This window comes from Tetrao urogallus (assembly GCF_951394365.1).
Source record: "Tetrao urogallus genome assembly, chromosome: 12".
In the NCBI taxonomy this organism is placed as follows: Eukaryota; Metazoa; Chordata; class Aves; order Galliformes; family Phasianidae; genus Tetrao; species Tetrao urogallus.
The window spans coordinates 924,381-951,916 of NC_136825.1; the positions used below are offsets into that span (position 1 = coordinate 924,381).

The following is a 27,536-nucleotide window of genomic DNA, read 5'->3' on the forward strand; positions in this document are numbered from 1 at the left end:
TTGCTTTTAGAGCTTCATAGGCATTCATAGAATCATAGAATCACCAAGGTTGGAAAAGACCTAAGAGATCATCCAGTCCAACCGTTCACCTATTCCCAATAGCTCCCACAATTCACACCCTTCACACCCTTTATGGACAGGTGAAAGGATCTGTATCCCAAAGAACTTACAATAGAGGCTAGATTCAGAGAGGAGATACAGAAAATTGCAAGCTTATAAACTCAAAGGGGTTTCAAATATACATCAATGGAGGCTTTTCTGAACTAAGCAGCTTCAAACATCTTTCCTTTTCAACAGTGTGTGGAAACTCATTGCAGAAATCACAGAAACCAAATGCAGCATGAAGATTAGTGGAGCTGTCTTTAAGAGAACAACCATATTTCTTTCTCTCAGTGTGTGTATATATATATATGCATATATATAAAGAACGTTTGTATACACCTTCTTAATAATATATATTTTATAACCATATATCTAGATGCACACAGTGTTCTAGGCTATTTCTGTCATATGCTAATTCTAAGGGTAGGAAAACCAACAGACAGTGAAGCTAAGAGTACTCTTGCATTGCCAAAAGTCACGTCTGTGCTCAGAGCAACAGGAATAAATACGTACACTCAGCTGTACTGCCACATTACTTTTCGTTTTTTAATTAAACATAATAAAAGTGCATAAAAGTCTTGCAGACTCCCATCAGTAGCTCTTCTAAACTCCCAGTCAGGCATCTAGCACTTACTGTTCTGAATGCCAAACAGGAATATTCCTGAAGTCTGCTGAGATGAAGCAGGAGAATTCTGCAGCTGGTTGATAGCACCCCCTGCTGTGTTATGAAATAAAGAAGCTTGCTGCTGTGGAGGAGAAGCAGTTCCTTGCATTCCTGCCATGCTGTTTTGAGAAGAGTACATTGGAGACTGCTGCAGATCTTGCTGGCTCATGCTGTTCTGCAAGGCAGACATGGAAGCTGAAGAGATGAAGAGGGTGACCTGTTGCTCTTGAGAACTCGGTGACCCTTGGACCAGCTGAATCTGGGGTGAGTTATGGAAGATGGCTGGCTGCTGTGCTTCGGCCTGGCTGGATCCAGGATTCTGCAGAGAAGACACTGTAGTTTGACTCTGAAATTGCATGGGCTGCTGTTCCTGGTTTATTGGCGCCATGTTAGTCTGTGGATGAAAAATGGACTGGCCCTGTTGTTCCTGATTAGTAACAGGGTTTTGGTTTGGGTTAAAAATCATGTTTTGCTTTTGAGAAGCAATTGTACTCATTGCATTTTGATTACTGAACATCATGTTCTGTTGCTGCTGCTGTGGCTGTTCTTGAGACGGAGGACTGCTCTGAATAGCAACTATTGAATGCTGAGGCTGGAAGATAGCTCCTTGTTGGTTCTGGGGAATTGAACTGGACTGGATGGAGCCTAATGGTACTTGAGGCTGAAACAAACCTTGCTGAGCAGGCTGAGTCTGTGGCTGTTCCTGGGGAAGCATAGAACTCTGGATATGAGATATCTGTGTCTGCTGTTGGAAAGAAGTTGGTTGCTCGGTGTTTGCTGCTGCCTGAAGAGGAGAAATGGAACTTGGGTTTGTAAAGAATGACATCTGCTCCTCTTGAGTTGCTGGGTTGCTAATTGAAGTCTGGGAAAGGAACATGTTGGCAGACTGCTGATCTTGAGGAACTGAAGAGCTCTGTAATACACCCATGGTGCTCTGCGAATGGAACATTGGACGCTGCAGTTGATCTGACGAATTAGTATTGGTCTGGTTGTGGACAATGGAATTTGGACTGTGAAAAATGGAGCCTTGTGCCTCCTGTGATATATTCTGAGTATCACCAATAGGATTCTGAGAGTGAAAAAGCTGAGCCTGTGAGTGTGGAGATTGCTGCATAAAGTTTGCAGGCTGAATAGACATGATTTCTCCGCCCTGCTGGAACAGACCACCTGCTTGCTGCTGAGCTCCACTCGGCTGAACAGTCATCATGTTTTTGGTAGATGAAAAGAGATTAACTTGAGATTGACTTTCTCCACTGTGCTGCATTTGAACCATGGTCTGAAATACAGAACTTTGCATCTGTTTACTCTGTCCTGAAGCTTCCTCTCCATCTGCAGAACTTGATGCCTGAAATATAGCAGGTCCGTTGTTGTTGACCTGCTGCTGAGCTGTAGAATTGGTCTCACTCCCAGAAACACCAGGAGACGAAGAGAATAATTCGCACTGCATCTGCATGTCTTCGCTCGTTGATAACCCACTCATTAGATGAGAAGCCTGCTGGTAAACAGGTGACTGCTGGAGGGCTCCATTCCCTGAAGTTGTTGAAGAGAACAAATCGGACTGCATCTGTGTAGCAGCCTGGCAAATGTTTTGCTGGATTCCTATCACCATTGCTGCAGAAGTCTCCATTGCCTGCTGCTGCTGCTGTTGCTGTTGTTGCTGTTGCTGATTGGACAATGTATTTTCGGGCTGTGAATGAACATTTTCACCTCTTCCAGGCAAAAGGTTCTCTGGTCTGGAATGGACAGCTGTATCTGACGAGGAAAATATCCCAGGATTTACACTATTTTGTATCTGACTAACTTGCTGAAAGATATCTGCATTTAGCTGATCTTGAACATCCTCATTACTGTCAGACCCAGAAAATAAAACAGAAGATAACTGTTGTTGAGCTTCCAGTACCTGCTGCACCAAGTCTACATTTCTACTGCTGCCTGTGGCAGTGTTAGTTGGAAAATTTCCAGCCTGCAATTGCTGTATAGTGTTCTGCAACTGACTCACACCACTCGCTGACGAGAAAATACTTGATGAAATCTGTTGCTGTAACGCCTGTGCTGGTTCTGGTAGTGTAGATTGTTGCTGCTGTGAAGCATCAGCTAATTGTGACAAAGTGACTACTGTGCCATCTGACTGCAAGACTTCTCTGGTTTGGGAATCTCTTGTTTGGAACTGTGCAGCTTGCTGCAATAATGTGTCACTGTTCTGCAGCTGACCTGGAGTAGAGACAGATGAAAAGCTACCAGGCTGGGTAATGTCCTGCGTTTGGATAGTAGTTAGAGTCTCTGGATTATAAACCTTAGGCTGTATTTGTTGCTGCTTTTCATTTTCAGAAGGTAAATGGGAAGCAGAAGTTGGTATGCCAGGCATACTGCTTTCTAAAGTTTGCTGAGTTGGTCCAACTACTTTCGAAGCCTGAAAAGAGCAGTGATACGTTAAGCAATTCACATGCTTTATCAAGTTGCATTGATACTATTTCCACCAACTGATAATGCTCAGGAAAGACAATAAAGTATTTGATGGCTGTGCATCTCTACATACATAATTAGTTATGCAAGCAAATGAGTGAGAAAATGGGGAAATGCTATCTCAAGACGAGTCAAGTGAGAATTCAATGAAAGCAATACAAAGCAGTGATTAACATCCTTGCAATATTTCACTTATTTTTTGTCACAGGACAAAAAGAACATTCATCACAGGAGCACTGATCAGCCAAGGCAGGAATGTAGGAACAAGAGAGAGTTACTTTCAAAGGAAACTGTCTACTGCTGTAATCGTGCCCGGAGATCATACGGCCAGACTGATCTTGGACACTGCCATTTTCTCTGTGCAGCCTCTCCTCCACTTTGCACTATTAGCTGATGGTCAGGCATACGATTATCTTCAGATCACAGTCCAACTTACCTTGAAAACGGGGGGAGATCTTTTTTCTGCGCTTACTTCCATTGGAGACACATCTTCATTCTTAATCATACTGCTTGGCATGAGCGGAGTTATCAAGGCACTAGGAAGAATATTTACCTTCTCCAGATTACAACTGGTGGCTTTCGTAAATAAAAAGGAGAACGAAATGTAAACATTCACTCGACAAAGCACGGGTTTCTAGCACTGGCCTGCTTCCCATTTAACTTCTCAGCACCACCGTAAGAGCTCAAATCCCCATATAAGATGCCAAAATGCAGAGATCACTACAAATATACATCAAATAATCCTAAGAAACAGTAAAACTGTTCACGTTTTCTTTCTCTTGTTCTTTGTGGACCAGGATAAATAGCCATCAATTGTCTTAAACTGCAAACATAAAAGCTCACCATATCTTTCCACAAAAAATTTAAACCATACTGTACTTTAACTGCACTCCATTTCAATTTTAAAATGTCTTTTTTTTCCAGTGAAATGTGTCTCACTTCAAGGCACTCAAAACACTCAAAGCACTCAAACTGTGTTTTTGCTCTGTTAAAGAACTAACCAAGTGAAAACTTGATAAATCTGCACGCCAGCTGACTAGGAAGAGCAAGTTGTTATTTTGCCTTTGCAGTGCCTTTCTTTCTTTCTGAAATAGAAAGGTGGCTTCTTGACTTGAATCAGATCTCCTTACATTCATTATTCCTGATCCAGATTTTAAAAATATATACACATATATATTACATAGGCCGAGACCTTTGCAGTAAATGAAATGAGCTCTCCCGACTTAAAATATTGCTGAAATTATTTGAGCTTAAAGCAAACCAATGGGAAAATCTGTGAAGACCACAGACCTGTAAGTAGTTTGTAAGTAGATTAAAGAATTAATCTTCAACATAGAAAACCTGCATACCCTGAACAAACTCAAATCTTACAATAACACGGCAGTAAAGTTTTTGCATATCCGTACCGACAGTACGCCACGTCCTACGTCACAGTCCTCACATGTTTATTCTGCATATAAGCAAATATTCTCCCCTGAAGTGTTATCGTCTATCTTTGGTAATAAATCCTCAGTCATCAGCACACCAACACAAATCAGCATACCAACAGCCAAGCAAACTCCTCCCCTCCTGTTCACCCACACCTTTGGGCTGGCTCCAGGAGCACAGGCCACGTGGCCCGGGGTGTTGGGCTGTGCTGCTGGCAGGGAGTGCAATCCGAGCAGGAGAATCCCACCCCCACGCCTGCCTCAGGACAGCCACTCACACACAGCAGTCACACTTATCAAGTTTTCCACTCTTACGTGTTTAATCATGTAGTATTAACTGGAAACAATAAAGACTTTACACTTCAGTAATTAAAATGCCAGTGCCATACAGGTTAGGTACTAGCAGTAGTGTGCTGCTTCACAGTGACGTACTTGGTTGGAAAAATGAAAAAAGAAACGAGATTAAAAATGAAATAGTTTTCAAAAGCAGAAAACTGCTGTTGGTCTTGGTTTGTACGTCTTTGTGATTGACTTATTTTAGAACTTCTGAACTGCTACGATGTTTTCAAAGCAAATACAGCCTTTCCCTTTTCTCCCAGTGAAACTGGAACCTGTAACCATCTTTAACCATTCACAAACAATGCTAGCTGACTACTCCTCTGTTGGGAGGACGTGCATTTCCTTAGGCAGAGACTTGAACTACATGGTTAGCCACACTCACTCCTCTCTCCCAAGTTTACAATTCTAAACGTTGCCCTGAAACATAACTTGCTCTTGAAATCTTCCAGATCTACAGTCTTAGAACTAAAAATCTGAAATTGTTTTGGGAAGCAATGTGTTGGTTTTTTTCATTTACACAGGTGCAATAATTTTATAAGGAATATTTACAGACATCTGAGACAAAGTTTGAGTTTGCCCATGATAAGAACAGAAAGGCCCTTAAAGTTCAGGATGTAACTGTAGGCAGCAACAGATCGTTTGTCTGAGGCTGCAGTACATGATGGCACCTGTATTGTGAGTTCTATGATATTGTTCCCAGTGAAAGCAAACAGGAAGGAAGCAGTGTTCACTGGATCCCCACTCGCTCTGTATCATTTCAGAACAGAGATGAAGGATAAGCTGGGACATGTAGAGACAAAGTACATAAAGCAGACGAAACCGTCTGACCTAAGGTTCACCTCCAGCCTAAAACAGATGGAGTAGGTGCAGGAATGAACAGTCAAAAAAAAAAAAAAAAGCTAGAGGAAAATCCACACAAGGGCAGGACAAGTTCTCTCATGAACAAAGGGATGAGCCAATAGGAACCACACGTGAACAGCAGTGCTCCCCTGATGCAGTTGCTATCTCATCTTGGTTAAGCCTCCGTACTAGATCAGATAGATGTCAGGCTTGCCCCGATACATTGGCTATTATTATCCTTATCTTTTTAATCTAGCTACTAAGAAGTCTTACCAATCCTTTGATCAGCTTGTTTCATTGCCCTAAACCCTTCTGCAAATTTCTCCCCTATTACGCTCTGCAGGTTTAAACTCATCATATCTTGCATTATCCTACCTAACAAGTTGTAAAGTTGACTTGTAAATACATCCCTGTCAAGGCCAAATGTACAGCTATTAACTTTAAACATGAGCTTCATGATTTTAACCCGAAGCTATGGATTCCTATCAAACTTGTGATCACATTGTTAATTTGCTTACCTTTCAATCTGCTTCCACCAGAGCAGGCTATGGAAATTTCCATTGACCTTTGTACACTGCCATAGTCTTAACAACCAAGAAATATTTCCTTCCTTTATTTCAATATAGAAAGGATCAATTCAGTTAAAAGCCAGGCAAGCCTACAAGATTCTCCCTTGGAACAAAACAACAAACCTTGCATGGACAGAATGACAAGAAAGAAAACACCACTGAAGGAAGTAAGCTGAAAATGCCAGACTTTGCTTTCTTACTAGAGCCACTGCAAGCAGCCATAAAAATCACTGGACAGCTTCAGTCTCTAATATTACCACACCATCATAACTGTAAGGAAAAGCACCAATTTAGTACGTGAGGGCTTTTCAGTGCTCTGTTCTTCTAACCTCCCCCCGCCTTTCTTCCTTTTAAACTTCAACTGACACCACATAGCTTCTAAATCCTTTGTACCCACTGTCCTCTTAGGTTTCTCTCCTCTTCTTTGTAAGAGTATTACATGAAGATTGGGATGTTGGTTCCGAGGCCCAAAAACAATTCTTTAAAAATTATTTTTGCTGAGGTTTTTGCTCTGCTCTCTCTCATGTTACAATATACTTCAAGGAATACAGCTACTAAGTGAAATACTCAGGATTAGAAATCAAACCCCACTGTAAGAACACTGCCAGATTTTCTAAGTGCAGACACAGCTTCTCAGGATAGCTGATTCATTCCTGCAAAATTTGGGTGGGAATTTATAGTTAAATTATTAACAACAATGATAAGAATCAATTTAGTACCTTTTATAGCCTCTTCAAAAGAACAATGTTGGGCTGGGCTGGAGATTTCCTTCTTCACATTAACATTCAGAGTACCAGCTGCTGAGGCAAAACACATTGAAAACTTCCTTATATTAAAACAGCAAACAAACAAAAAAAAATCCTCAAAGCAAACTCAGTCACTTCGACCTTAAAGTAACTAAGCTTTTTTGAAACTCATGGAAGTGCTTTGCAGCGAACACACAGCTCACCGATTGGGAACCGCAGTGCCCACAATATCACTTTCACTTCCAAAAGTGAAGAAGCCAAAAGTGACGCCAGCGACTGCACTGCACACTGCCATGGATAAAGCAACAAAAAACACGTCACGAATCTTCACTCCATGCAGTAAAAACTGGTGCTGTTTTTTCTGTTGCGTTCTGTATGTAGGATGCCTGTATTTTTCCTACTCAGCTTCATTTTGAAGCTTATAGAAGAAACGCTTAAAAGCAGCTGCTACTGATACCTGTCAGTGGATTTTGGTGACAGCACCATGCAGATGAATAATGAAATCTAAGGGCTTGGCTTTCCTCGCAGAGTAAATCTTAACCACAAGAGGAGTTTGAAAAGATCCTCATTACCTAACATTTGTTATATGGACTGTGAGATCAGGAAAGAAGGGCTGAGCAGGTCTCTGCCCACTCCTGCCCCAGTTTCCCATTCTACATACATGTATCTGGAGTGTAGGTGAACTGTTGCACGTCGTGCGATCGCCCAGCGTTGGTCACCACGTAAATTCCCACAGAAACAGCTGAGGTTATTCGCTGGTCGTGATACGGTGGCACTTTCACAATAAGGTGATTCTGTAATGCCAAAAACAGCAAAATCATATCAGAAACCTCACTTCATTACTATTACGACTATCTACCTCCCTCAAAGCAAAGAAACAGACTAATAAAACACCAGAAAGAACGGGGGAAAATGTTTAGTGAAGTCAGTTGGTAACAGTTTTGATTTCGTTTTGGAAAGTCAGAACTAGTCCGCCAGAGTAAATCAGGAAGCTTGTAATACCACTTTTACTTTTCATTTTCACAATAGAACTGTAGGTTGTATTGTGTAACAGCTTTCATACAGCCACTATTTCATAGACAACACTTCCTGGACATCAGATTTTAAAGTGCTTTCTATCCAGAAGCACAGAGCTGCAGCACAATCAAGCTGTGCCTGTTCCAATTGACACAAAGTTGCATGAGGAGCATTTCTGCACACCAACTGGTTGGCGATACTTCAGACAGATTTTAATTGGGATCTGTGCATTTCAGCTCCTCATTTTCACACTGATGGGTCGCACACAGAACGTCACTCATCCAAGCAGCTCGCAGTCAGGCTGGTTGCCAGCTGCCTTCTACCACTTCTCCTCCACGGAGCAGTTCTGCACCAGGTTATAGGCACTTAATTAACATTTTTTTAAACTGCAGTACCAAGGAAAAAAAAGCAGATCCATCAGAATGAACATCTCATCTTTGGAGAAAAGCAACAGACTGCCAAATCACAATCCCAAAAGAGAAGCTTGTTACTAGAGCACAGAGGCAGTCCTCCTAGAGAAGAAATGTAATTATTATGTATTTGTTACAGCTCTTGTCTTTTGGGCTCGCTACAAATTCCTTTTTCAACAAAGGAATGTAAAATCCTTCTACATTTTAAATCTTTTGCTGTTAGGTTTGGGTTTTTTTGTTTGTTTTTCTAGTGTAAGAACTGTCCAACTGCTTGTGGAGTGGCAAAGATTACAGACAGAACAGTGTCACAGATTACTAAATTGTTTTAAAGTTATTAGTCAGTTTAGTACAGAAAATATAGAAAGTCAAATCTGAGCAAAATTCAAGAAATTAAAAGTAGCACTAAAAATACTAACTGCTCTATCTTTTAAAATTCTATTTCTCTTCCAAATGAGGAAAGCTCTGTCTGCCTTTCCCTTATCAACAGCACTGACTGAAAACAAAACCACTGGGTACATTTTCCAGCTTTCATCAACGTGAGCCACACACAACACCTTCAGCAAAAGTGACATCTTCCTAAGCTCCATTTCCCTGATGCTATACTTTGCTTTTTATTTGTAATAAGCCACTGATCCTGGAGCATATTTGCCAAGACAATGACTTAAAACCTAAGAATCAATGATTTGATCATGCTAAAAGGGAGTCTGCAGGTCATAATAAAAAGAAAAATATTAAGTAAAAAAAAAAACAAAGCAGTAGTAAGTACCTGATGAAACAATTCCATGTCTATTTCAGCTTCTGCCTTCCAAGAATTTTCATCTAAATGAAAGTTAAAAAGCATAATTTATTGCTCATCCATATAAAGCAATTTATTTTAGTGCCCTTGATTCAGTTTGTCAATTTGTTCTCTACAGCTACTCTGTATGAAACGACGTAAACCCGAGCATGCTCTCTCCCACAAGTTGTTGCTTTCACACTAACCAGAAACATTCTCTTGGAAAATCACTTTCGTTCCTTTTAGAAAGTTCTTGCCAATTAGAAAAACTTCCTCTTCACCCTTCACCGAACAGCTGTGCAGGCTTTTCTTTAGGATCTCGGGAACTCCTGCTGGTTGAGCTGCAATTGACAAAACACGGATCCTGAAGTCCAAGAAAACATCAATATCCAGAAAAACGAGCTTTCACTGACAGGATTATAACTTTCTTATTTCACTTACGGGAAAGAACAAAACAAATCCTAAATATGTCTACTGTTTCTTTTCTAAAAGTAACGACTCTAAAAACAACGCGTAGGTAAATGACCCACAAGTCATCTTTTCCCCTTTCTACTGCATTTTTTGAACCTTTCAAACAAAATTTTCAGCATTTGAGCTATTTTCAAGAGCTATATATGCCTGCTAATATAAATCCTTGCTGCAGCCACATCTCTTTCTTTGAGGACTACAGCAATCCGTACCCCCTGAGCCAGCAAAGGGGATGCAGCTTACCAATGCACACCCCTAGGAACCTCTGCCTCTCCAAAGTCATCAGCCAAATCGTGGGCTGTAAGGTTACAAATGGGTCGTGCTGCAAACTACTTCTGTGCTTCTTAAAGCACAAACCCAATAAAACCACCTGTGCCAAAGGAAATTGACCACCAAAAATAGCTGAAATACAGAAGCACACTTGAGTGCATAAGCACATTTTTGGAACCCTCCTGGCAAAGAATCTGAACTTCCCTCTGGGCTCTTGAACAAAGAAACAGATTTTTAAAATAATGCATTTTGACTTTGTCACATTTAATATGCAACAAAGTAAATCCAGCTCCTAGCAGAGGGTGTTCAGCCAGCTTTTCTATTCTCCATAAAATCCTAGTGGTGTAAGACTGTACTTGTGTTTTGCATTCATGTGGCCCACTTTCAGTGTTAATAATAGTATTCTCTTAGCTTACTGCACAGAAGAGCATACATACCACAACGGTCCACATTATTTAATGACCTTTCAGAAAGGATTTTTCTACAACTGCTGAAGCAGGCTCCTAGGCAACCGTTACGCAGCTACTAAATATGCTCAGTACACATGAACTTCTCAATAGAGAAACCAGATTTAGGTTTGCTATCAAATTAGTAAGGCCTACACTTTAAGCAGGCTTCGTTAAAGAGCCTGCATCTCACGACTGTAGCTCTGGGAACACTATGAATACTGCTGTCAGTGGCACGGAATCATAGAGCCATAGGGGCTGGAAGGGAACTCTGAACCCCTCCCAGACCAGCCCTCCAAAGCAGTTCCCTGCAGCAGTTTGCACAGGGAAGCGTCCAGGTGGGTTCCAAATATCTCCAAGAAGGAGGCTCCCCCATCTCTCTGGGCAGCAGTGCCAGGGCTCTGCCACCTTCACAGTTTTTTTTTCCTGTTCAGACGGAACGCCTCGGGCTCCAATCTGTGCTCACTGCCCCTTGTCCTGCTGCAGTGCTCACATGTGGCTTCCCCAGGGCACAGCAGAGGGGAGGAGAAGCTCCCTCGCACTGCTGGACACTCTCTTTCTAATGCACCTGTATAATCACACTAAATTCCAAGTACACAGAAAAAGCTCTCCTATCCTCTTGTTCATCAAGAAATACAAAGAATTTAAAACAGCAATTGATGCATTATTTTTCCTATCTTTTCTCCGGCAGATGAGCAAAATTTCCTGTAACTGAAGCAGCAGCTCTACTCTGATTTCATTTTCCACATTGGTCAGCATAACCTGAACTGTCAATGCAACCATCTGTTCTCAGTGCTAAACAGAGCATTTTAATAAATAGCTGTAACAAGTTTAATTCTTGCACTGAACCAGAACAGATTCCCCCTCTGGCTCAATGAACTCCCACATCTGTACAGAGCCATGCTTAGTAACTTATGACAAGTCATCTCCATCACTGAACGCTGGCAGATGGAAGTGACACTACAAAGAGATTAAAACCTGTTTTAAAGTCATATGATCCCTTCAAAGAAAGCCTGACAGAATTTCTCATCTTTTAAAAGGCAAAAATGAATTTAATAACAGATTAGCCATTTTGTAACTACTTTTAAATATTGGTCAGTCATTTAACTAACACCCTGCTCCAAATTAAGATCATCCCATTTGATTTAAGCCATAGCAATTCTGAAATAATCACAGATTAACACAGCTTTCATTTTGTTCTTGGTTTGTTGTTTTTTTTCCTTACTCCTTCAATCACACCAAAACCCAGAGTCCTCTAACACCAACATTTTGCTTTGATACTCACTGCACAGAATTGGGGAAGAAGGTGTCTGCAGAGTCAATGTGGAACCATCTTTGCGAGTGATGTTGACACGAAATACCAGCCTGGCACGTGTGCTTTTTTTCTTGGAACCAGCAATCCCAATTCTAGCTTCCACATCAGCATTTCTCAGCTTCAGTATTCCCACGCAATCAACCCTGACAATAAGAAGCAGTTGAGAGTTTAATAAATTCAGCACCTTTTAAAATCTTTTCACTTGTTACACAAGCCATATAAAGTCACAATTATTGAAGTAACTACTGAAATATTATTAATTATTCACATGGAAATTCCTGTATAACCTTTCTTATTATATACTGGTTTTCAATTCATCCCTACCTAATCTGGATGCCAAATCATGGGAGGAAGGAACATGAAAATACTATGAATAGAAAAGAAAATGCCATACGAGAAAGTAATTCTGGTAAGCATTCAATTTATCATTGGAGATCTTTATACTTTTATTCCCTGGACCAGATCTGGGCTTGCAGGGTTATTAATGAAAAATATTCTGGATAGTAGTAAAACAAAAAGTTCAGGGCAGTAACTGTGGGCCTGGGATAAATAGATACAAAGTGTGAGGGTGAGAGAGAGCAATGCCATGCCAGCTTATAGAAAGACATGACAGGTGCAAAATGATTTAGAGGAAAAGATAAACAAATAAAAAAACAGAAAAACCCCACAGCCTGATGTGCTTTAAGGAAAAGAACACTGACTCTGCCAGGATCTCAGGCCTTACATCCAAAAAGCACACAGGGCATCTGATACTGAATTTGAGTACAGCAAATCTTTGCACTGCAAGTCACCCAAGGAGGAACAGCTTGGGAGTAGAGAGAAGGGGAGAAGAGACAGCAATTGCCAAATGGCAACTGCCACTGCCTCAGCAACAACTACAGCGTCACCACTGACACACCAGGAAGATTCCTGAGGCATTCAGGTATCCTGTGGGAAAACAGCTAGACAAAACTTGTCTTCCTTGGTAACTCATTTCTTCCAGTATCTCTATGCTTACAGGGTTTTATATTACCACTTGAGGGCAATCACAAATTATTTTAAGGGGTAGTTTTCACTTATGGGAAAATGTTATACAAAACAAAAAAGCCAAACAATTCATCAGACTGAGTTCATTCCTCCTGAGCAGCAGCACACACGGCTTAAATGCATCATTCAGCTATGTCCAAGATTTTGCCTGTATTTGACCAGACAAGGTCTGTAAAGACAGGAACGCACTCAATTTTAACAGCTTTCATGATAAAGAACCACCTAACAGGAACGACTGAAATGGAACAAGCACAGAGGAGAGAAAACTCAGTTTAACCTCCTTGTCTAAATGTCCCAGCCCTTCTGAGGACTAAAGATCCTGCTATTCTCCTTTCCTCTTCTTATAACCAGTTTCATAGTTGCTAACTGAAGAGGTATCAGTGGAGCCAGTGACAACTTCATGGTTCACATGAAACTTCAATGTGCAGGTTATTCTTTAAACAGCCCATGAAACTCTAATATAACAAAGTCCACAGAAAAATTCCTACAAAAAGATGAAACATTAAGCATAATAAGCAGAGAACGGGATTTAAATGTTTCTCTTATGCTTGTAGCTTTAACTAAGTGCCTGACGTGTGCTGAGATGCTCATACTTCTAACCGCTAAGCAATCCAATGGAGAAAGGAAAATCAGTCTCTGAAAACAAACAAGTTAAACGTATATCTATTTTTTAATAGGAACTACTCACGCCAGTGTCATATTGTTGCTAGGGTCCAGTCCCACCTCAATAACAGTGGTGCCCTCGATATCCACCTCCTTACAGGGAGTGGTGTTTCTCCCAGTAACCCGGCAGGCCTGGTAGAAGCCATGCGGTTTCACTCGGCCGGAGTCATTGCCCACGAACACCTGCAGCACCACCGGCTCGTTGTGACCTTCCAGCTGAAACACAGCAGCACAGATCGGATAGTTCAACTGACCAGCAATGTCTTAATTAAAACAGGGAGCATTTCATGCAGCTGAACTTGAAGTGAACCTACTCCCAGCGTTGCTGGAAACAAACCAAAGGTAAGCATGATTTTTTCTTAAATCTAGTTCATAAATGAAATCACAGAACTGCAGGGGTTGGAAGGGATCTCAAGAAATCGAGTCCAACCCCCTTGCTAAAGCAGGTTCCCAAAAATAGGTGGTTAATGTCCTTAGTTCTGCTGTTAGAACACACGGGTGAAATGAATATAAACGTATATAAACCGGCTTGAATCCTATACGCCTTCACATGGAATTAAACCAACTCCAACTTTTACATCTCTAATGATCCCTCACTCCCACCTGCTCTTTAACAATTTCCTCGTCTCCTCCCCACCAGCACTGACATGATTCTATGACATCCACCAGTTAACTAAGAAGAAACTTGCTGTGGCTGACTGTGAGGTACATGAGAATGTGCTGGTCAGTACATGCACGCAGATCAACCAGCTAGCAGCTTACATTCTCATGATTCAACTGATCAATTAGTGTTGTTGTAATTGTTGCTAGAGGATTTCTGGGTGACAACATTACATTTTGTTCTAGGTGTCGAAACACAGTCGATACTTGCAGAGGGGAATAAAGCTCAATCTGCAGTAGTAAGGTGTATGGGAACTGCTGAGTCACAGCCTGAACCCGATTGATCACCTGAGGTGAGCACTGAGTCAGCCACAGGAGCACAGGTGAAGGCAATGCAGCTGTGCTGCTGGAAGGGCTGCAGCCAGGCTCCATCCCTCCTAGAGCTGTTTAAGAGCTGGCTGCCAGTAGGGAAGGATCTCTGCTGGAGATTGCCTCTGCTGGAGTTTTGGGGGTGAGCCCAGCATAAGGGTAAGCCTTCTATTTATTCTCTTTTGTTATCATAATCTACTTTGCCTAACTCTCTTGTTTATTTTGTGATTATAACATCCTAACATTCTTTGATTACACATAAGGTGACAGCAAAGGAGCGCGGAGTCCCCTGGAGGATCTCTCAGAGTAGTTCCTGACAGACTCAGAAAACTTAGTCTTGGAGTTCTTAGCTGGCTTGTAAAACCATTAGCAAACACCTGTAAGATCACAGTATGCCTCCCACGTCCAAATGGAGCTTTGAGTTTAAAGCAGGTAGCTGGGTTCTATGCTACAGATGGGCCAAGCCAAAAGACTTCTGGAGGTGGCCCATCACAGGCTCACATGTATGCAATGAGGCTAACAGCAAAGGGCTCGAAAGCCCATGGCTTCCATGAAGTACTTTAGCAAGAACTTTACTAAAAAGTAACGTTTTCTAACAGAAGCAAGTTTCTCAAGAATACAACAAATGCAGTTTTCAGACTAAGTCACTGATGGATTTTTGTGCCTTGTTGTTCAAAGTAATTTTGTGTGCAGAGTATGAACTAGTTTGCCTGCTGGTAAAACAGCTTGAGCTTCCAAGGAATTCTGTAATGCGAGACTCTTCTAAACAGAAAATTTTCACTGACGGGTGCTAAAGAGTAACTGGGAAAGGAATTAAGAGGAAATTCAGACAAACAAAGGCCTATTAAGAAAGTCCACATAAATGAACACTAAATCGCCATAGCAACAGGAGTATATGAATGGATTCTTTTCTTATGAAACTTTACTGGACTTCCATATTACCAAAGAGGATGGAGCAAAGTGTTGGAGATGATTGCAATGCTGAACTGATCTTTAAAGACAAGTGCATTTTAATACCCTGTAAACAGCACAAATTTGTTTTCCAGGCAGGCCTTACAAACTTTTTTTTTTTTTTTTTGTGGACCTAACAAACTAGCTTGTATAGAGAACTGCATTGCTGCTTTCCTAAACTGGAATAACTAAAGAAAAGTATCAGAGGAGACAGCTTTCATTTTTCTTGTCATTATGTGTAACAATCAGAAAGGTCAACGGGGTGAAAGGACATGCAGCAATGCAGCAGCGAAGGGACTAATCTGAACAGAATAACAACACACAAAGGAGAGACCTCCAACCAGAGCTCCTTCCCCAGTGGCAGTCGGTCCTTAAATGAGGTCTAAGAGAGATGCAGCCAGGCTCCACCTCTTCCAGTCACTTAAGTGAACTGCCTTCACCTGTGCTCCCAGGGCTGACCAGGTCCTTTCCCCAGGAGCTCAACCAAGTGCTCAGGATGTGACTCAACAGTTACCATGCTGTATGGTAACAGCTATGGTTACTTGCTGAGCCTGCTGCCCACGCTTCTCCCACGGATGCATGGAAGTCGTGTACCATATTTCCCATTTTCCATATTTGCCCACACTGACAACCATCCTGCGATCACTGCAACTCTTTGGTGACCTCTGACACCTCAGCTAACAGATCGTTATGTGGATCCTGATACTTATTAAAAAAACACACAACCTTTAAATGTTTTTTGGAATGAAGCTTTGTTTTACATTCTTAACAGTAAGACATAATGATGACCCAGCAGCAGCAACTGAACAGTTACGGAATTTTGCTGTCCTACTTTTGCATTTTTCAACTTTCCACTATTTGTATGCGGTTCATTTAATTGTAGCCTAACAGCACGCATTAGGGATGAGGCATCGTTGCCTTGACGTGAAATTTCCCACCTCTTGTAATGCTGTGATGCAAGGAGATGTCCTTTCAATTCAGCCTTCGTACCCTCAAGAAGAGACCACGCCTTATCTGAACTGAACCAGCTCCCACCTACTGAATTATCCACTGAAAAGGAACTTTCATATCACCTAATCCTGAACAGCCTACCTTCACAGTTGGAAAACCTTGTTGTGTTCGGTCTTTCACTGAGCCTCGGCTGCCTTCAGTCAGATAACGAGCCCTGTGCTGGGTTTCCGGCTGCACCACTATCTTCAGCTCCTTCCCCTCACTTTTGGTTGGATACTGACCACACAACATTGGGGTCTTCTTCCCTCCAGCTCCTTTCTGGCTCTCCGATGCTCTGAGAAGTCAAAGCAGACCGTTAAAAAGATGTTAAAAGCAGCTCCAAAAAAATCACAGAAAAGCTATAAAGGTAAGATGTGTACATTAATGGACGGAGGATTCATAGTTGAGAGATTTCTCCTTCTGACAGAGAAGGAAACCTGCAGGATGAAGAGCAATGGTGCTTCCCTGCCTCTTCCATCCAGTGCAAATAGGAACTGCTTTTTCAAAGAGTAAACATAAAGGAAGGGAAAAGCAATTGGCATTAAACTATATTAACAAATAGGCTTATAACCTGCTGTTTTCATAGTACTTGATACAGCCTATTATTACTGGAATAAGCCATTTAACTTCTGTTAAAAATATGCATAGGTACACACACACACTAAATGGATTTAAGGTTAAATGATACTTGAAATAGGAAAACAGCCTGTCTCCTCCTGACCTTGTATATCCATGCAAACTCAAATGCTAGTTTCTGTTAAAACACCTTGATAAATTTATGTTTAAAACAAATTAGTTGTAGTAAAAGGCTCCAACGTAATGGCACAAATTGTAAAGCTGCAGTATATGCAAAAGAGTGTTTCTTTGCAGGTGTGCATGTTAAGATGTACCGTATTGGCTGAGATCAGTTCCATAATTAAAACCTGAATGAAGAAGCCCTCCAAAGCATAACTTTTTGGGATCCAATTCTTTGTTCACTTTAAAGCATAAGGAAAGGTAACTCTTGATTTTACATAGAGGAGGTTTTTATAATTATCAAGTCCAATAAACCTATCGAACATTAACAAATGTAAATGCGCCAGAGCAAATGGGACAGAACAGAAAAAGAGCTCCATGAGGTTATGCAGAATGCAGTTCTGTCATTATTTTTTCTTTAAACTACCAGAAAGGCATTTTTAAGTGCTAATCAATCGGAAGAAAGCAGCTTTAAGTCAGAAACCAGAACCTTGTTTCAATGAACAACGTACAAGCAACTTAACAAGGATTTTTTTTTTGAGGGAGAAGGGTGAGAGAAACGCCTTCTCTTCAACAGTACTGAGAGCTTTGCTGCTGTCTTCACCCACTGTTTGAGCTTGCCATGGACCTGACTCCAAAGCAGCCTGTAGTGCTCTCTTCCCAGCTGCCGGGTGGCTTATGCTAACGAACATCACAGCTTTCCTACAGCTGGTGCACAATGAGGCCTCCCACTGAGCACAGCTCCTGCAGCAGCAGGACCTCCTGTGTGTGCAGGGAGGCTCTGTCCCCTGAGCCCCCGCAGCCCTCACTGCCACGCTGCAACTTCCACTAAACTTCCACAGGTCTGCAATGCACGTCACAGAGCGCTAAGTGCACCTCGGGGAGCTGCTAGGTTTGTGCTGAGCCTGAACCTCACTTTTTCTGTTCCTGAGGTTAACTGTGCTCGAGGCAAGGTCCCAGACCTACTGCTCCTTCTTCCTCAGCTGCCCCGACCCCATCAGGCCTGCGCCAGCAGCTCACAGCAGGCAGCCACAGCCGGAGGGAAGGAGGCCCACGTGGCAGCATCCTTCTGCCATGAGTCCTGCGCACAGCTAGAGGCAAGTCAGGCTGCTGGGAAATGCTGTGTGAAAACAGTCCTTACTGTAGGAACATAAAAGGGACAAAGTGTCTTCAGTGTAGTGTATACAGAAGTTGTGGTACGCTAAGAACACTGTAGTTAACAGTGCTGTGCTCTTTGCTTTTGTACAAGCCAGGATAAATAGTAATTGAATTCAAGCTTGTTAGATTATCATTTATCTGTACTTCCTGTCAGGACATTGCTCCAACGCACAGTCATTAAAAGGAATACATTTAGTAACTGTCACTCAATGTCTTCTTTCTCATTCAGAACTTCAAATTATACAGCTGAAGTTCAGCTCCCACAGGGGATGTGAAAAGGAGCACAAAGGGTGCTGCCTTGGCCTCCGCCTGGACCCGCTTCACTGCAGTGAATGCAGCACACAGATTGCTTATGCTGACCTTGTTGCACTTCAGAATTCCAGGTAAATAAATTAATGCAGAAGACTGTACAGAGAATTTTGAAGGGAAGAGTCAGAGAGGCAGCCATTAAAATGAAAATCACTTTTGATATCAAAAATACAAGGTTCTACCAGTGTGACATTGACTCATTGGCAACTCCAGCACATCATCAGGTTTTCCTGGAAGCACTTTGCTCTTTAAACCAAGTTACCTTCGTTGTCAGCATACTAACATTTCACACCTTGCAGCATTTACATGAAGGGATGCTGCCTAAAAATTACTTGGAAAGTCTTCCCTCAAGAAGCTTTAAGAGAGAATTATTTTCAGTAAGATTAGATGATGAACATGGAAGTAATTTTAAAGATTTCACCAGAATTTCTCAGTGCTCTTACTTGTCGAATTATCAGGATATATCATTTACACATCCTTTTAATTTAGTTGACTTATAATACTAGTAGCCATGCATAGACAAGTAGTAAAAATAATATTTCACACACACACACCTTTATTTATTAGCTTAATTGTTACCAGACAATGTCTCCTCAAAGCTAGCACTTCTTTTCTAAAATACAAATGGCAAAACCCATGATTCTATTAAAATAGATTTCAGGAGTTAACGTTTGTCTGGTCCTGCACTTGCATCATGGTTGTTCCAAGTGAAGACCTGAAAGTGAAAGCGAGACCAAGCATGACTGAAATCTGAGAGTCTTTGTGCTAAATCACTCTTAACTTATCTATTTTCAAAAGGCTTTCAGAAATTCTAAGAGTTTCCATAGGAATAAATTCTTTTTTCTACATCTGAAAGGCAAACTGAAGTCTCTTTTGAGACAAACTCTATTTCCACTTCACAAATCAGCAAATGTTCTTTCCTGGCTTTTTTCTTCAGGCCCAACGTAAATGACCTTCTTTGGCTGAACCCCATCAGGATGGAAAGTTTTACAGAAAGTTTTAAGAGCCACTTCTGTGACCTACATTGGTCATGCTAAAACTGCATTCTCTAACTACAGAATTAACTTTCTCAGTATCGTAGCTATTACTTATTGCAAAGCTCTTGTTTAAAAGGACAGTTCTGTTACGTAAGATTTTTGCTTGTTTAATCTAGCCTGTATGAGGCACTGAAGATTTATGCTTGTCCAACCCCTTGTTCACAGGATACTGATGCAAGCACTGAAATGCTCACTGCTTAGCCCCTAACGTTTTAGGGAATACTATACTCTTGTGATGCTTTGGATTGAAATCTCACATATTGTTCCTGAGTTTACCACGTCTCCTCTTTTTGCCACGAGTCACACAGTTTTTGCCTCCTGATAGTTTCTTCCCTTTGTAACTGACTGAATGACCTCCTTTGTGCTCGGTGGCAGCAGCTTCCCTGTTCCAAGTAACCACGCTAATTTGCTTCCTAGGTTCGAGCAAGAACTAATGTTTTATTTCATTAGAATTTTCAGTTGCCAAAATAAGAGATGCTGAGCAGCATGAGACAAGCTTAAAGCATTTGTCACAGACACCGAAATGATCTCTGCACAGTTGCTGTGCCAAAGGTTTGAGGAGAGCAGCGGGTGACAGCACCAGCTCCTGGTTACCGGCTGGCTCCTGTGCCCAATGATGCCCCCTGCGCAGGAAGGAGCAGCAGCACACTCTGGAGAGTTTCTCAGACTCACTTTCTCACAGTGAAATTTTAAGTATGGAACTGCAGTGACCCTGGGAATACAGACTCCAGGCTCTTTCCCTTTGGAATATGAGAAGATCATAATCTTTCCCATCAGTCAAACTTTAATATTCACCATGACCGTGATGAACATTAGAACATACTGCAAGCACACACATAAGAACAGAAACAAAATAAATAACTCCCCCCCAAAAAACAAAAGAAAATAATAAAATCTTTCCACCCAACCATCTTAAGAGTACTAAAAAAAGCCACAAGATAAAAATATATATATATATATATATAATCAACACACTAAGCTGATGGATATTTCTTCTTTAAGCAACTACTGAAATGCATTTAATGAACAGTGTGAAGTGGGAGAGATGAGAGACCACCACCCAGGCGTGCCCACATACAGACACACACATGCACACAACCCAGAAGCACAGAGAGAAACAGGATTAGAGATTTATTTCTGAAAAATCAAATACAGAAGTGAATTCACAAGTAAAAAAAATTGAGTTCACCATAGAATCTTAACATTTTAATTAAAAAAGGCTATGCTAATTCAAATGATGAGAAGTCTTTACAAGCCATTCGCTTCTATCACTCTCTCTCTTTGAAAATAGAGAAAGAGACGAACAAGAAGGTAAAGTGCACAGACTGAAATCCTCACATAAAATACTGCAGAAGCAGTAATGTTTAGGGTGCGTCCGGTCCACTTCTGCCTTTGTTTTTACACACAATAACATTTCATGGCCATTTTATAAATGGGATTGTGCAAACTTTTAGGAATCTTGCATAAACAACAATACAGATGAGTGCATCAGTGCTCCTCCAATTGTTGTGACAAACTTTAGCTTTACCTTTATTTAAAGATTGTTAATCTTTAATGTTTAAACAGCTAAAGTCTAGTGAGACTTTATCACGGGCTAGGATGCCAAAGGGAATGGCAGAGAAGGGAAGGAATTTATGTGAGAACCTGAGTAGAAGGTTGATGGGAAGGGAGTTTTATTAGTTTGGTTTTGCATATGGTGATAGAACTTTAAAAAAAAAAATGCAGATACCAACCCATTTCCTGCTTTTGAGTTGCCTTTGCTGTCCGTGCTGAGCTGAGAAAGGACATAGTGAGGCGCTTTGGCACTGTCGGCATCAAATATATCCATGTTGGACTCTTCGCAATCTCGGCGTTTGATCCCTGGCCTCTGCTTTGGATTTCGTTTGCGTGATTTACGTGGCACCTCAGTGTTATCATTGTAGGAACTGGTACTCATGTTACTGAAGTTGGAGGGTGAATCCTCCATCCACATACTGCAGCTCTGTTCTGATTCCAATCCACACCCCTCATCCTGGCAGGACATCCGACTGTTGTCCAGCAAGTCCTCAGGTGGTGGCGAGATGTACAGCACTGTGTGTCTCTTCGGCGTTGACTGCTGCTGCTGGACCGTGTTACTGGTTAACTGCTTTTCACTTACCCCTCGGTTACTTACCCCCACGGCTGAGGAGCAGCTCTCCACTTGCATAGCCTTGCTGTCGGTGACTGAGGTAGAGTAAATGGTAGGACTGGAAGAGGTGGTAAAGGAGCTGCAAGCACCGCCCATGGAGGAAGAGGAAGGAGCTGAAGAAGCATCTGCGGTGTACAATTCAGAAGTAAATACAAGACACATGGTTCTGTGTGTGTGCTGGCTATAGCAGTCCCATTGAAGTAAAGTGATTTATGAACGGATTTCTTTCCCCCAGCAAATATTTGGAATTTGGTAAGCTTTGGACTGTAAGCGTTCAAAGCGGTAAAGCCTCGCCAATACGGTACTTTGGAAATGTCCAAATCAGACTTAACGCATTGTGCCGCAGTCAACTTCTCTTAAAACTTACAGTTAATTCAGAAAAAATGGCTGCAAGTAAACAGAGCTTTCATTGCCTCAGCTGGACTGATTATTTGTGTATAAGCCATTTCATGTAAAATAATGCAAGCCCCAATGCAAAATGCTTATAATCCACATTCGATGCCAATTAAACCATTTATCAATGGATTTTATTTTATGTTTTGAAAAAGACGGGACTGTGCTTAGCCACAAAATATTAAAATAAGTTTCTAACCTATGAAGCAGAGAACTACAGGTCATTTTTAATGCAGACACTCCCTGCTTCAGAGGCAAATCCTGGAATAAAAATATGAGAAAATAAATGAGAAAAGAGCTGCTGATTATTCCATCATAAATGAGAAATAAAATATAAAATCAACTGAGTTGGTAGGCAAAATGGAACTGGTATCAGTCGCTATGACAGCTGTTCATTTTGCAGGTTCAAAGCAGGGATGAGAGATCTGGACTGGTGACATATTGACTTAAGACAATGTGAAATTTCTGTAGTTTGACTCTTTCAGACTCAAGTCCCGCATTAGACTTCTATCAGACTTCATTAGGTGAATTCCCTAAGCATACAGAGACAGCTCGGGAGAGTCCTCCAACAAATTCACGTTAAGCAGGGCACTTTAAGCAGCATGATCGTGACTCCTCCGGATGCCCCACAAATGGAGCAGTTGTAGAAATACGAAGGGCAGCAAATAGATCAGAACAGAACCCTGAAGGTGTCTGGAGAGCAGTGCAATCATTTCCACTGAAGAACGTTAATGGACAGATCAGCTGAGAATGCAAGCTGACATGTTTCAGAGGAGGCAGCAGGAAGGACACAGGTATTGATTTCAGCCAGCTGTAGCTCACTAAGGAACAACTGGATTTTTTATCCAGATTTTAAGTCCCTAGGGAGGAGATGCTGTTTTCTTTATTTCTGCCCTGCTAACTACACCTCACACAGTGAACACAGACTTTAGAAATAATCTAATTTTGCAATCAGTTGTTGATAAGACAGTGCGTTTGGTCAGCGAGGTACTGCTGCAGTACAGGCGATGCCTGTTATGATGAGGGACATTACACTTCACTTTTTCTCGAGACTTTTTTAAAATCCAAATTATTTCTGAAAAGGCTTAAACGTATTGAACTATTTTATCCAGGGTAAGCCATTTAAGAGTAGCATAAAAATTACATTCAACTACAATATATACTGAATTAGCAGCAGAAGTCAGAAAATCTTCCTACAGTCTCCTTGTTATTTACATGGGTCATCCATGATTGATGAGGAAGGCTTTTTAAAAAGGCATTGGTTTCTTACAGCTTCTCTGTGCTAAATAAAATTGAAAGTAAATCAAAGGTATTTCACATTGGAGTCAAGTGAAATGCAGTGGTTGTTACAGAGCACAACCAATCAATTCTGCTTTTATTCACACAGGGAGTCCCTTCCTCAAATCTCCCAGAGAAGCAGGAGCGGATGAATGATACCAGTTCCATTTCCCAGTTTGTTCTTTGGCAAATATAGCGGCTGAAATTGGAGAATTCAGTCACTTTGAACTGCATTCCAATTTAAAGGCAAATTTATCCTTTATATATCATGCATTAATGCAATGCTTTTTTTCAAAAACATTTATAGGATTGGCAAGAACTATTAAATCCAGATATTAATTTCAGTGACAATATTTAGAAGCTGATTTGCAGCCACTTTGAGTTGAGATTGTTGCTATTTGTGATGCTTCCTTTGTTTTGTTAAAATAGAATTCGTTTCTATTCCTCCTTTATGCACTCAAGGAAACAGAAATACGTGCTGTGTTTGCAAACAGAATACGTGGAGCGCAGCGATGCTGGGCCGGGCTGCTGAACAGCAGCATCTCCCCTATGTAAAAAATGGCTTCTGCTCTTTTTAAACAGCTGAAGCTGAGCACAGCGCGTGTTACGATGCAGCGTACGCAGAGCTCAGGCTTTCCTGCCCCTCACAAAGACTTTGACAAATGCTTTCGGAAACGTGGTTTGATTTCCAGGTGCTGCTGTGCGGAGCCAGCAATTGGACTCAGTGTTCCCCGTGGGTCCCTTCCAACTCAGGACATTCCATGGTTCCACGGATTAAATAATTACGAGCACTGAACCAGGCAGCAGGGCTCTAGGATCAAAAGGCTTTTGCTCCTCTATAGGGAGCTTGGTACCAAGGATGGCTTTTTTTGCAATAAGTACTGGAGAAGTTCTGGAAGGGCCTTTTTAGAAGGCCTATGGGGACATCTGTCACACTTCACTCACAGCCCTGCGTTGCGCTGAGCGCCTCACTGTAAATCCAGAAATGCAAGTTGCATTTTGCCTTCAGTTTCTTAAAGAATTTTTTGTAAAATCACTAAACGAAATACTTTTCACTATGAAGCTAAACTAACTGCTAACACTTTCATTATTTTAGGATGCAGCAGTAAGAAACATTTAAGTTACTACAGTTATTTCTGCCAAGTTCCCAATGCAGTTTCTTCTCCATCTTTTTTTCCTAAAGTTAAAAAACATGTATGTGTTTGAGTGCATGTGTTTTGCCCTGAGGAAGGAAGGAAAGAAACAAAATGTCCTTCACACATTGGTTATATTCTCCTCCATGTGTCAGACACATCCCAGTGCACCAATAAAATTAAATTATGTACACATAAGCATCGAGATGAAAAATAATGGCAAGAAAACCTCTGTCTTCAGCCATCCATATTCTCAAATGAATGCCACTACCATCCAGAAACATGCACGTGTAAAAGCATGTACAGGCCAGCGCTGTCCCTACTGAAACAGCTAAAACATGTAAGAAAGAATGACAAACACCGAAGCCAATTAAACAAGCCAGCTATGTTAGAATAGCCAAAATTTAAAATACGTTTAGGGGGATGAATTAGTAATTCTATGAACATTTTAAGTTATACAAACTGTGTTCAATTGTCAGTATTTGTTTTTTCTCACAGGCAGGCCTTTAGCCAACTCATTTTCCCTTGAGCCAGTAAACAAATAAATGAGATCAACCAACTAAGAATCCACAAAAGTTACTACAACAAACACAATATTGCATCTTTCACGTGGCTCCCTCTGTTACATTAGTTTATTCTGAAGCCTGTGACTACACATGCGTATCTGACACCCATAGGGGGTCTCTTGGTTGAATATGCTACGTTCAAAAAACAACTTTTCCTACAGTTTGTGGTCATTCAGTCTCGCCTGGCACTGCTTGGGGAGGTGTGAACATTTTGCACTTCCACTTTTTAAGGAAGGAAGCTTTCCCCAGTATGCAGAGAACAAACAAAATACAACCATCAGGCATTCAGTCTGACAGCTATACCTGGTCAGCGGTCGCTCAGGTGACAGTGGAAACAAACACGCCTTGCCCAGTTCAAGCATTTCTTTTATTTGAGCTTTACTTTCCTTGGACACAGTAGGAAATAGTTACAGGAGGCTCTTTCACTTGCAGTTTAACAGTGCTTGCAATGACAAACATGTAGTTTCAACGAGCATGCACATCTGGAAATTTAAGACTGAGTATGATATTTTAACATATTTTCAAAGTAAGAATTGCTTTCAGAGCAACAACACGGAATAGAAGCCAAGTGCACATTATGGCAAGTACGAGGCCACAGTACTGTAAATGAAACATGCACCAGCTTCACAAGGCTTGGTCTTGAATTAATAGAGTGTGAGAGAGAACTACTGCCACGTTAGAGCAACCTCGAGCACTGCTGGCACTAAACCTCCTGAAGCTCCTGACTGCCATCTCCATGCCACGTGAGACAGCTGAAATAAGTAGTCCAGAATTTGTCTTACATGTCTGTTTTTTTTCTCTCAGGTAAAGTGATAGCAAACAGTTCAGCGGAAGGAGCTTCTGCTTCTGTTTTGGACAGCAGAACTTGTACACCAATCAATAATTCTGAAACATGTAAATGAAAGGCAGAAAGGAATCAAGAGCTAATAAACTGATCAGTGCCAGAGCTCAGAATGCAAGTAAAGACAACCCATAACTCTGCACTGCTCCTAGAAGGACTAAATTTCAAAGCAATTTGAGTTGTTCCATTTTGCATCTGCTCTCCAGAAAGCCTAAAATAGGGGCCTACTGGTCCCAAACATTTACCTTACTTTGGGGAAGCCAACAAAATCATATTCACAACCAAGAGACTGAATAATTCAAGCTCTGTCTGAAATCAAAAAGCAGGCAGTGAAAGAAGGGATGCAACACGCATGTGGCACAAATGCATGCTGCTAAAAATCACAGGCTTGTTAAATATCAGAGAGTAAGGGAACATGTAGCAAAGAGCATCCCCATGAGCAGATCAGCGCAGTCTTTTTCTTTTCCATAACAAGCTATTGTAAAAGAAAATGTATTACCTCCTGAATTGCCAGCTAAGGCAATGGCATATATTTCTATATCTTATTATCTTGGGAAGGCAAACAAGGCATTCAGCCTTTTAAAAAATGTCTGAAAGGGAGAAAAAATAAAAAATCACTTCTTGGCATTGAGGAGACTTGTCTTTGGATAAAATTCACGTGGAGCCAGAAGCCAACCCTGAAATCCTTGTTCAGCCCAATCTACAGATAGCATCCAATACAAGGGTTACCAAACCTTCCAGAACGAAGTGCCTTAATGACACCTTTTCCTTCCATCATGGCTAGAGTGCAACGCAAATCATTTCTCAGCCTGGAAGTTCCAGAGGAGATATTTTTGTTTCTAGAAGTGTTTCTGCCACCTGTACGTGAACAGCCAGGACGAGCACAGAGCCATTAAAGGACTCACCTTTTTCTAGCCTGCATCCCATGTGATCCACTATTGTATTCCAGGAAACAATTAAGCACAGAAATGAAAACTCCTCACATAGAATGAGGTTAGGGTCACGTATAAGTTTAATGTGCAAAGTATACTCTTTTATTAAATTTGTTAATTTATCTAACATGTCATGTTTTTGTAAAACTTGTTTATTCATAGAACTACCTAACACTGGAGGAAGTGTCAGTCCAAAAACAAGGATACTACGTGCAAAATTTCCAGCATCAACCTTTGTGTTGCCAAAGGCTTTCAGGTAAAAAACAGAACTTGCAAAGTGGCTGCAAACCTGCTTTCGATACCTCACATGCCAAACTTGGGTTTCTACTTTTCTTGTTCTTGTATTACTGATGTAAAGTCAACAACTTTTCCAAAAAGAGTTTAGTTTCAAATCAGTATTAACCCACTATTTAGAAACAAAAACAAAAAAAAAAATGGGAAAAAAAAAAAAAAAAGGAAAAAAAGGAAAAAAGAAGAAAAGGAAAGAAAGAAAAGAGACTTATGAAGAAGTCTGAAAACAAGACCGACCTATACCCT

At 41.2% G+C, this 27,536-nt stretch overlaps 1 protein-coding gene across 2 annotated transcripts in view; it reads right to left on the minus strand.

Annotated features, from left to right (window-relative positions):
- NFAT5 (nuclear factor of activated T cells 5) overlaps nucleotides 1–27,536 on the minus strand; it is a gene marked incomplete at both ends in the record, with an annotated part of 50,888 nt that overhangs the window by 706 nt on the left and 22,646 nt on the right. The window contains 10 exons of one of the 2 annotated variants that reach the window (XM_079541457.1): nucleotides 737–3,176; nucleotides 3,666–3,805; nucleotides 7,124–7,204; nucleotides 7,812–7,944; nucleotides 9,344–9,396; nucleotides 9,559–9,693; nucleotides 11,822–11,994; nucleotides 13,566–13,756; nucleotides 16,553–16,745; nucleotides 21,423–21,981. In XM_079541457.1, coding sequence (XP_079397583.1) covers nucleotides 737–3,176; nucleotides 3,666–3,805; nucleotides 7,124–7,204; nucleotides 7,812–7,944; nucleotides 9,344–9,396; nucleotides 9,559–9,693; nucleotides 11,822–11,994; nucleotides 13,566–13,756; nucleotides 16,553–16,745; nucleotides 21,423–21,981 — 4,098 coding nt within the window. Of the gene's footprint in view, nucleotides 1–736; nucleotides 3,177–3,665; nucleotides 3,806–7,123; nucleotides 7,205–7,811; nucleotides 7,945–9,343; nucleotides 9,397–9,558; nucleotides 9,694–11,821; nucleotides 11,995–13,565; nucleotides 13,757–16,552; nucleotides 16,746–21,422; nucleotides 21,982–27,536 lie in introns of those variants that run through there. The other variant, XM_079541458.1, reaches the window with a different exon arrangement.